We start from the raw sequence: 10,925 nt of genomic DNA, 5'->3' as shown, positions 1-10,925 counted from the left end.
TAGTTTTCTTTCGGCTCTTGCATTTCTCAAAGTTTGAGACCGATATTTTATGTATAAAAAAAGTTCGAACGTTCAAAAAATGTTGAGGTTCAGGAAAAAGATAAAATAATTTTCAGTGAAGTTCCTACCAAATGCAGTACCTAAATGTACTTTATTGTACTCTAATAAGTCTTCCAAAGTTTCAGCTCGATATCTTATTTACAAAAAAAGTTCTTAGGTTCAAAAAAACATTCAGTGAACCGAAAAAGTGAGGTCGGTAATATAGGTATTTAGCTGTGTCACATGCCCTTAATTGAAAAAAAAAATAATCATTTCAGTCTGCTCGGAGCTGATTAACGGGGCAAAGAAGCAGAAGCTTAAGGTGAAGGGACCAGTGCGAATGCCGACCAAGATCCTGAGGATCACGACTCGCAAAACTCCTTGCGGAGAAGGGTCCAAGACCTGGGATCGCTTCCAAATGCGAATTCACAAGAGAGTAATTGATCTTTACTCTCCTTCCGAAATCGTCAAGCAAATCACCAGCATTTCCATCGAACCCGGTGTAGAAGTCGAGGTCACCATCGCCAACGACTAAGTTTTCCAAGATCTTAATGGAACTTTGAAACTTTTAATAAAATCTCGAAAAAAAGAGTATTTCCTTCTACTTTCTTTATTTTATCCTTCCATTCCATGTCTAATTATTTTAAAAAATAAATTTTTTTAGATAATCGTCTTAACTGCACACTTTGAGAGATTGATGTGATTAATTATGGTTATTTTAATATACATGAAGTATTTCGGATTTTTAAAAAGAATCTACTCTGAATATTTAACATTTAGTGAGTTTTTTTTTATATTGTTTTTTTTAGTCTTTGTGAATGATAACAATAAAAACAAATTTTATTTTCATACGCGTATTTTAAAATCAATGCATTTATTTAATGAAAGCTATTGTCCACAGTTGTGATTTTTACGAAAATGGATATTCTTTGAAGTCAAATTAATGTGTATACTATTTTGTATTCAATTTATAATTCTTAAAATTCCTAAAATTTCGAGTAAAAATATTGATTTTCAGAAATATATATTAACTTTCAACCAGAAATAAAAACAAATTTTTACCAAATTATTTAAATTTTTAATTTTAATAATTAAAATTTTAGATTAAAAAAAGATAAATTTTCAGCCAAAAAATGAAAGCCATAGAAGTTAACATAAAAAATAAATAGTTAAGTTTTCAACAAAAGAGATAAAATTTTAATCCAAATTGTGGAATATTCAATTGGATCTGTTCAATTTTCAAAAAAATTATTACATTTTTAACTTAATTAAATTGTCAACGAAAAATGCAATAATTGATATTCCAACAAAAAATATGAATTTTCAAATAAAAAACATACATTTTAAAGCAAAAATTGAGAAGGAAAATGTTCAGGTAAAAGGTTCATTTTCAACCAAAAATCAAACCGAATGTTCAGCAAAATGATAAAATTTTGTCAAAAAGTTCAATTTTCAGTTTAAAAAAATTAATTTTAACAAAAAACAAACGAGTTTTTAACAAAAATGTTTAAGTGAAAATTGAATAGGCAAATTTTCCACTGAAAAAAAATTAGTTTTCAGACACAGATAAATTTGTAACTAAAACCATAGAATATTTCAACTGGATTATAGCTAATTTTGAGTTAAAGAAATTTATTTTCAACCAAACAAAAAAGTTTTTAGCGTAATAGTTACATATTCAACTTGAATAGGTAAATGCTGAGTTAAAAAATTTAAATATTAGTTACATTTTTAACTGAAATATTGAAAAATGTTGACAAAAGAACATGATTTTTATCCAAAAATGAACCTTAACAGAGCACATGAATTATCAACAAAAACGATACATTTTGGAATAAACATTAAATCGCTCATTTTCAGTTTAAAAAATTAAGTAAAGAATTTTTACCTGAAAATTATGGAATATCCAACTGGGTTAGTTAGACTTTAAGTTGAAAAAATTAATTTTCAACACAAAAACCCAGTTTTTAAAAAATTAGTTTAATTTTCAACATTGATAGATAAATTATTATTTAAAAAAATTAGTTTTCTACAAAATACATGAATTTTCGACTAAAAAAGAGAAATTTCTAACCACAAATTGAATAGGTAAACTTTAAGTTAAGAAAATTAGTTTAAAAAAACTGAATTTTCACCTTGATAGATACATATTCAATTGGAATAGTTCAAATCTCAGTGAAAAAAATTTGTTGATATTTCAACCAAAAAATATTAGAATTTCTAATCAATAATTGAATTCAATGGAAGAAAAACGAATGTTGAACAAGAGCTGAATTTTCAACTAAAAAAGATTTTTCAGTCAAAAGAGAAAAAAAATAACAGAATTGTTGAATTTTCAAGCAAAATTAATTATTTTCAACGAAGGAGAATAATTGTCTGCCAAAAAAGATGAATTTTTAATAAAATACATGCATTTTTAACGAAATAAGGTAGCTTCTTAAAGAAAAATTAAATATTTACATTTTCATCAGAAAATAACGAATTTTCAACAAAATATAATTTCCTACAAAGAGAAGTTTTAATTAAAATAAATAAACTTAAAAAAAAGAACTTTTAAGAAAATAATTTAACTTTCAACCAAGTAGTTGAATTTTCAACCAAAAAGATAAATTTTAAACGAAAAAAGATTTGAATATTTAAAGAATTATTACGAATTGCCAACAAGAGCTGAACCAGCTATTTTTATTTCTTAGTTTCTTCATTTTTTCTTTATTTCTTAGTGAAGGGATAAAAAACGACAACCAAATTGTTAAATTTTCAAGCAAAAATATTAATTTCCGAGCAATACATTTTATTTCCAACCAAGACGATTAATATTCTATCAAAAAGGGCGAGTTTTCAACAAAATACACATTTCAACTGAAACAGTCAAATTTTTAACAAAAAATTGAACAAGTCAATTTTCGGTTAAAAAAGTTTAATTTATAAACACAAAAAAACGAATTATCAACATAATATTTACATGTTCAATCTGGTTAAATTCTCAGTTAAATGAAATTAATTTTCAACAACAAAAAAATACTTTTTTTAACAAAATAGTTGTTTCCAAACAATAGATGAAATAAAAAAAAAAGATTTTTCAAAAGATGTGAATTTTTAGTTGAGAAAGATTTTTCAAACGCTACTTTCACAAAATTATATTATTATCATTTCAAATAATTTTCGGTCCGCCCTAAACAAATCATGCGAATTAAAAAAAAAAATCTCGTGACAAATCAAGGTTTCCCTGTGGATTTGAATAAAGTTTAGTTTTTATAATAACTTAATAATTTGAAAATTACTTTCATATTTAAGACTTGACAGACTTTTCCATTATTTCCCCTTCTTAAAGAATATTTGTTTTTCTCCTGTTTTGAAGAAATTTTCACGATTTTTCGTTAAAATATTTATGTTTGTTAAAAATTCTACTATTTGCTTGAGAATTTAATTATTTTTTTGTGAAAATGCAATTATTTTGATAAAATCTCACTTTCGGTCGCAAATTCAAAAAATTGGTTCAAAGTTAACTATTTTTAAAAAAATTATCTTTTTGTTTGAAGATTCATTTCAAATGTTTGAAAATTCATCTCGTTGATAAAAAATTTAACTATTTCGTATAAAATTCGGTTCTTTTTGGTGGAAAATTAACTTTCTTTAAAATGAATATTTAACTATCATATTTCTAGTTGAAAAGTCAAATATTTGATTAAACATGTATTTTTCTTAGTTGAAAATCTATGTATTTTGTTAAAAATTCGGGGTTTTTTATACAAACTTAATTTTCTTACTTACAAATTCATTTTTTTTAATTCATCTCCGGTTCAAAATTTAACTATTTAATTGAAAATCGGTATTTTCTATTGCATTCAACTGAAATTAAAATTTTTTTTGGTTGAAATATCAACATTTACAATTTTGGTCGAGAATTCATCTTTTTCATTCGAAAATTCAAGAAAGTTGAACTTGTTTGTTCAAAATCAATTTTTTGGTTAAGATTCAGAATTTTTTTAGAAAATTCATAAAAGTGGACATTGGTTTTTTTTCATTTTTGGCTGGAAATTGATATTTCAAATTGAAAGTTGATATTTTCTATTCGCCACGATTGACTGTTCACAAAAACAAGGTACTAAAATCGAAGCTCCAGTGTATTTTGCTGAAAATTCGTCTTTGGTTGAAAATTTGAATATTTTGGTAGAAAATTCAACATTTTGTTTAAAAAATAATATTCAATTTTATTAAATTATTTATCAGAATTTATTATTAAATAAATACAAATTTCATTAAATAAAAATGTAAATTTTTATAATTTATGAATATTTCAATCTTTATTTATTTTTATTATATTAAATAATTTTATTAGTTTATTTCCTTCTATTTTTAATTTAACTATTTATTTGAAAAATTAACTACTCGGTATAAAATCAAACTTTTGTTGAAAATTCGTAATGGTGGGTGGAAAATTCATCTATTTGGTTCAGATTACGGCTTTTTGAGTGTAAAATTAATCTTCTTTTCTGAAAATTCATCATTTTTTATGTGAATTTAAATATTCTGTTAAAACTTCGTATTTTTGTTGAATTTAACTGATAGAAAATTAGTCTTTTTGTTTGAAAATTAATTTTTTTTTCAACTCAAAATGTAATTATTCCATTTTTTGTTGAAAACTTAGTTTTTTGATAAAAAACTCAATTATTTGGTTCAAAATTTTATAGCTTCGGATTTCAATTTGACTGGTGGAAAATTCATTTCTATTTGTTAAGAATTAATTTTTTAATTGAAAATAAAACTTTTCCATTTTCCAAAATGCATGTATTTTTGTTGAAAATTCATCTTGTCGAGCAGAAAATTAACTTTCTTTTTAAAAAATCTTTATTTTGGTTTAGCAACCAACAACGGTTTAAAAAATTCGTTTCATGAAACTGAAAATGAAATTATTTGGATGAAAATTCATCTCTCTTGATTAAAAATTAAATTATTGTTGAAACTTCATCTTTGCAGGTTTAAAATTCATCTATTTTGTTAAGTCATCTTTTTTTGGTCGAAAATTTAACCATTTTGTTGAAAATTCGTCCTATTAGATTGACAATTTATACACTCATACGCAAAAGATACAGTTTTAATAAAATATATAAATTTTCAACTAAAAAAGATAAATTTACAGACAAAAATAGGATAGTGCTACTTGCAGTTTGAGAAGTAAATTTAAAAATAAAACGAGTTTTCAGCAAAAGGAATTAATTGTCAACTAAAAAGAAATGAATTTTCAACCAAACAAATTGATTTTTTATCACAATGATGAATTTTCAATAAAAAAATATCAATTTTTGACCAAATAGTGGAATTTTCAACCCAAATGATGGATTTTCTATTACCAAAAAGAAAACTAATTTTCTACTAATAAATAGGTTTTTTTTTCAATTAATGAAATGAATTCTTATCTTAAAATAGAATAGTTAAGTTTTCTACAAAACAGGTAATTTTTTACATTTTAAGATTACATTTATAACAAAAAAGGTACATTTTCAACATAAAATGTAATAGTTAAAAAGAATTTTTAACTTATAAGGTAAATTTTCAACAAAATAAAATAGTGGTTAAATTTTCAAGTAGAAAAATAAATTTTCAACCAATAAAGAAACATATTTTCAAAAAAATATTTAAATTTTTTACTAAAAAGATAAAGTTTCAATTATTGAGAGTACTCTTCTACCAAAAAAAAGATGGATTTTCAACGAAATAGTATAATTTTCGACCAAGAAGATTAAATTTCTTGTCAAGAAATATCAGTTTTCCACAAAAAATCGAACTGTTACATTTTAAGTTTAAAAAATTAATTTCAAACAAGAAAAAACTAATTTGCAACCAATAATCTATATTTTGTACCAAAATTGATGAATTTTCAAGAAAAAAATGAATTAGTCACCAAAAAGATTAAATATTCTCCCATTAAATTCCAAATTTAAATAAAATGCATGAAATTTAAATCAAATATTTGAATTTTCACCTTAAGAAGATAAATATTGAACCAAAAATTTACGAGTTGAATTTTCAGTTAAAACAATTAAAAAATTATAAATCGTCAACCAAATAAATCAATTTTGAAGAAAGTAGTTCCACTTCTGAGTAGTTGAATTCTCAACAAAAAAAGATTAAATCTCAACGAAAAACGTATTATTTAACATTTCAACCAAAAAAGGTTTTACTTAAGAAATCCAAATTTTTTATTTTTATACATGATAGAGTTCAAAGATTCAGATTCTGTTAAAAAAATATAAAACCACGTTATCATTTTCAATGCTCTAAATTAAAAAATCAATTAATGAACTGTACAATTTTCAAATTATATTATTTTAAGGAATTTCAAGCTAGAAAGATTGAACAATTTTTTAACTGAATACTTCTTAAATTCGAAGTTAAATCATTTTATTTTTGAATAGTTTAAACATGCTTCAGGTCTAAAAATTGTATCTCAAATCTTGAGAAATCTAGAAACATTTTTCAGAACTTTTAAATATCTTTTAAAATAAATTCAATTTTTCCTACAATTTTTAGAAACCCCTGCAAATTTCCTTAAAATCTTCCAGATGCTAGTTTGACAATTTTATAAATCTTTTAAAACCTTATTAAATATTCTCTTGAAATAATTTTTCAAAATGAAAAATCATTTTAATTTTTTGTTTGAAATCTAAAAAAATCTATATTTTGTTTTAAATTAGGCTTTGGCTATTTGCACCGAAATTTTGGTACGAATATCCGTATTTTGCCGGTACACACTTCGTTTAAATGATTTAAAGTTTTTAATTAATTTTTAATCGTTTCAAAACTTCTAAATATCTCTTAAAATATCTCAAGTCAAATGTCAAACAATTAAGTTACAAATTGTTTACTTTTAAATCTTTAGTTTCAATTTACTCGTCTTAAATAAATAGTCAAATGTTTCTGAATTTTCAATATTTATTCTTTTTCTTCATTAAAAAATTTCAAATTGACTAGGTTAAACATTTCAACATTTTAAACTGAAAAAAAATATTTATAATTTCAAAAAAGCCTTTAATTATTAATATATATTACGAAGTTGTTTTTGAGTTAAAAACAGTTTTCTATGATTTTAAGAATCAAAATATTATAACTGATATCATTCCAAATAAAAACATTTTTTGTGAAAAAGGTTCAAATTAACAATAAAAAACATTAATTTTAATTATGTTTTTCGCAACAGAATTTTTTCTGACCGTCGCTTCTTATCAATGAGAATGTTTTCCCGGAAAAAAATTAGACGTTATTTATTAAAATGCAACCATTTTTCAAAAACTGGTAAGAAGCGACACTTAGAAAAAATTTAATTGCAAAAAACATGATTAAAATTAATGTTTTTTTTTGTTTTTGTGAATTTGAACATTTTCAGGGTGGCCGTTTTAATTGAAGAAAAAAATTCCCGGTTCGCAAACATTTTTCACGGCCAATGAAATTTAAAAAATCAAACTATATTCTAAACATTTTTTCATATAAAGTAATAAACAATAAACAACAAATTAAAGAATTCAAAGTGGAACTCTTGAATTCCAAACTTTTAAAATAGAAGTTTAAAAGTTTTCAATTTAAAAATGGTTTATTCAAATGCTCAGTAACTTACACGTGTAAACTGGAAGGTACTAACCATTTTAAATTGAACATTTTTAAGTGAAATGCAAATAAATTGCAAATTTAGAACTTTTATAAATTATAGAGTTCAAAGATTCAGATTGAGTTCCAAAAATATAAATCCACGTTAACATTTTCAATAGTCTACATTAAAGAATCAAGCAATGAACTTTAAAAATTTTCAAAATTATATTATTTTAAGTAATTTTAAGCTACACATTAAAAATTAAAAAATAATGTGTTTAACTCAACAGTTCTTTAATTACAAGTTAAATTATTCTTTATTTAAATAGTCTAGGCATCTTTCATAAGCTTTGAAATTTTATTATAAAGTCTTGAGAAATCTAGAAATGGTTTTAAATTTTTCCAAATTCAAAATAATTTTTGAGTTTTTTTCGGAACTTTTAAATATATTTAAAAATTAATTGAATTTTTTCTATGCATTTTAGAAAATCCTGCAAATTAAAAAAAAAAGTTAATTTGAATTTATAAATAAAAATAGAAAAATTATTTGTAAAAATATTAGAGTAATTTTAAGAGATATTTAGAAGTTTAAAAAAGATTTGAATTAAATTTAGAACTTTCTTCTTAAGATTCCTTGGAAAATTGAAAATAATTTTTCACTTTGAAAGATTATTGTAACAGAAAGTTTAAGAAGATTTTAAGAGATTAAAAAAATGATCAAATAAGAACGTGGAAGATTTTAAGGATTTTATTTTATTTGCTGGATTTTCAAAAATGGTAGGAAAATCTCGTTTAATTTTCAAATATATTTTAAAGTTCTGAAAAAAATGTTAAAACACTTCATTTAAATTACTTCAAATAATTCAAGTTTTTAATTAATTTTGAATCTTTTCAAAACTTCTATATATCTCTTAAAATTACTCAAATTTTTTCTACAAAGAAGTGTTCAATTGTTATTTATGCGTAAAAATTTAACAATATCACTTATAAATTAAACACTTTGTAAATAGATTAACGAAAATTGTAACGCTAAAAGTTTAAAAGTTCTTCGAAAATCTATAGATTCAAATTTTTCTATCTAAACAATTCAGTTTCAAATTGTTTTCTTTTATATATTTGGTTTAAATTTATTCGTCTTAAATTAACAGTGGAATATTGCTAAATAATAAATATTCATTCTTTTTCTGCATTAAGAAATTTCAAATTAAATGGGATAAAAATTGAATAATTTAGACCCACAATATTTTAAATTCAATAAAAATCTTTAATTATGACCATATTATTATGGATTTATTTTTAAGTTGAAAATTGTAAAACGCACGTTTACATTTTTTAAACGCTAGAAAAGTTAATAAACATAATATATTAATAAATTTATTCATTAAATTCAATATCAAAAATAATATAAAGGAAGACCTGAAACTCTATTAAAAATATATCATTGATCAATCGTGAAAATTTTTATTTAAAATTAAAATGATCGAAATAATTAATATAATAATTTCAATTCTTATCAAGACTTTCGGATTGAAACAGTTAAAATCTGAAAATTCTCAAATTTTGAACGGATCTGGAATTGTTTGGTCAAATCAATTACTGTTCAGATTTCTATACTTAGAGCACAGATCCTCTTTTAAAAATAATTTACTTATATTTACAGTAGATAAAATAATACTGTTTTTTATGAAAAATTTCCAACTTCAAATTCTTTTAATTTTTAATTGTTTAAAGTCTCAAAACTGCACTTTAATTATTTTAAAACCCGTTAAAATCGAACTTGGGCAGATCTTCGATTTTAAAAACTTCTAATATTTAATTTTTTAACCTTTAAACTTCATTTTTAAATTCTTTAAATTAAAATATATGCTTAAAAATTAAAAATGTAAAATGGAACTAAATGATAAAATAATTTATAAAAATCACAATTTAGGAAATTATTTAAAAATGGTTGAAGTCAAAGTTGGACAAAACTTTATTTTAAAAATTCCCGGTTTTCCAGGCCACCCTGAATTTTCATACAAAATAATGTTTTTTATTTCAAATGATATCAATTATAATATTTTGATTCTTAAAATCATAGATTTTGAATCTTTTTGTCAAATCAATTATTGATCCATTAAAAAAACTATATATAACAGTTGGTAAAATAAAAATGTTTTTTATCCAAACTTTTCAACTTCAAACGCTTTTAATTTTCAAGTCTTCAAGACATAATTTAAAACTTTTTTAAATTAAAAATGTCCGCCCAAAGCTGAATGATAACATAATTGAAAAATATAATAATTCAACCAATTATAAGAGAAAAAAACTGTTGAAATCGAACTTGGGCAGATGTTTCTTTTAAAAATTGGTAAAATTACCGGTGAAAAAAAAAATAAATGCACTGTCATTTCCCGGTCTCAAGAAAATTCCCGCTCATTTCTGCAACAGGAATTGGGAAAATTAATTGCTTTTTTTTTGTAATTAGTATATAATTTCTGCAAAAAGTTTTGTAATACAAGTTCGAGGGATGTGACCTTCATCGTCACAGTAATTGTCGTGTCGATTCGTTTAAAACTCCAAGTGTACTTTTCACTCTTCTTCTTCTTCTTCTTCTTGAGAAGCGGCCTTCTCGTTTTCGTCTTCACCTCCGCTGAAATCGCCCATACCCTCCACTTCCTCCTCGTCGTCGTCGCCCGCAACTTCGGCATTCTCCATCTCAGCCTTCTCCATTTGCCGTTGGAGTTCCGCCTCGTCGGTTGCGGTCACCACCTTCGGCTGGAAAATTCAATTTCGATTATTAAAAACGCCCTATATATAGAGACTTGCGAGGAAAACTTGACAAATTCTTACCGCCATCTGAATTGCAAAAACTCCACCTAGCGAGGTTATTTTTTCCTTAATAACTTCTATCGCATCATTCAGGGCCTTTAGTCCGTCCGTTTTCTCGGGCGTACTCGTGGTCATCACTGAAATTATCAATTATTAAACATTTCGTCGAATTTTAAAAAATGATTTTGACATCTTCCAGATTAATGGAAAAAAATCTATTTAAGGGCATGTGACACAGCTAAATACCTATATTACCGATCACAGTTTTTCAGTTCACTGAATGTTTTTTTGAACCTGAGAACTTTTTTTGTAAATAAAATATCGAGCTGAAACTTTGGGAAATGTATTAGAGTGTAATAAAATACGTTTAGATACTGCATTTTGGTAGAAACTTCACTGAAAATTATTTTATCTTTTTTCTGAACCTCAACATTTTTTGAACGTTCGAACTTTTTTATACATAAAATATCGGTCTCAAACTTTGAGAAATG

General features: G+C 23.8%; 2 protein-coding genes across 3 annotated transcripts in view; one reads left to right on the top strand and one right to left on the bottom strand.

The window, feature by feature from the left end:
- The window catches only part of LOC117167442 (40S ribosomal protein S20), a 4,456-nt gene extending 3,823 nt beyond the window's left edge, over positions 1–633 (top strand). Inside the window, exon 3 of the mRNA XM_033352381.1 lies at positions 318–633. Coding sequence (XP_033208272.1) covers positions 318–574 — 257 coding nt within the window. The 3' untranslated portion in view covers positions 575–633. The remainder of the gene's footprint in view (positions 1–317) is intronic.
- Positions 634–10,073: 9,440 nt separating this feature from the next.
- LOC117174223 (eukaryotic translation initiation factor 2 subunit 1) overlaps positions 10,074–10,925 on the bottom strand; it is a 15,546-nt gene continuing 14,694 nt past the window's right edge. For both annotated transcript variants that reach the window (XM_033363104.1, XM_033363099.1), the window contains exons 5-6: positions 10,456–10,571; positions 10,074–10,380 (exon numbers count right to left, since the gene is read on the bottom strand). In XM_033363104.1, the coding sequence (XP_033218995.1) occupies positions 10,195–10,380; positions 10,456–10,571 (302 nt within the window). In that variant the 3' untranslated portion in view covers positions 10,074–10,194. The remainder of the gene's footprint in view (positions 10,381–10,455; positions 10,572–10,925) is intronic.

This window comes from Belonocnema kinseyi, chromosome 1 (assembly GCF_010883055.1).
Source record: "Belonocnema kinseyi isolate 2016_QV_RU_SX_M_011 chromosome 1, B_treatae_v1, whole genome shotgun sequence".
Taxonomy (NCBI): Eukaryota; Metazoa; Arthropoda; class Insecta; order Hymenoptera; family Cynipidae; genus Belonocnema; species Belonocnema kinseyi.
Note: the sequence above shows the minus strand (reverse complement) of the source record. Positions and strands in the feature narration are given on the sequence as shown.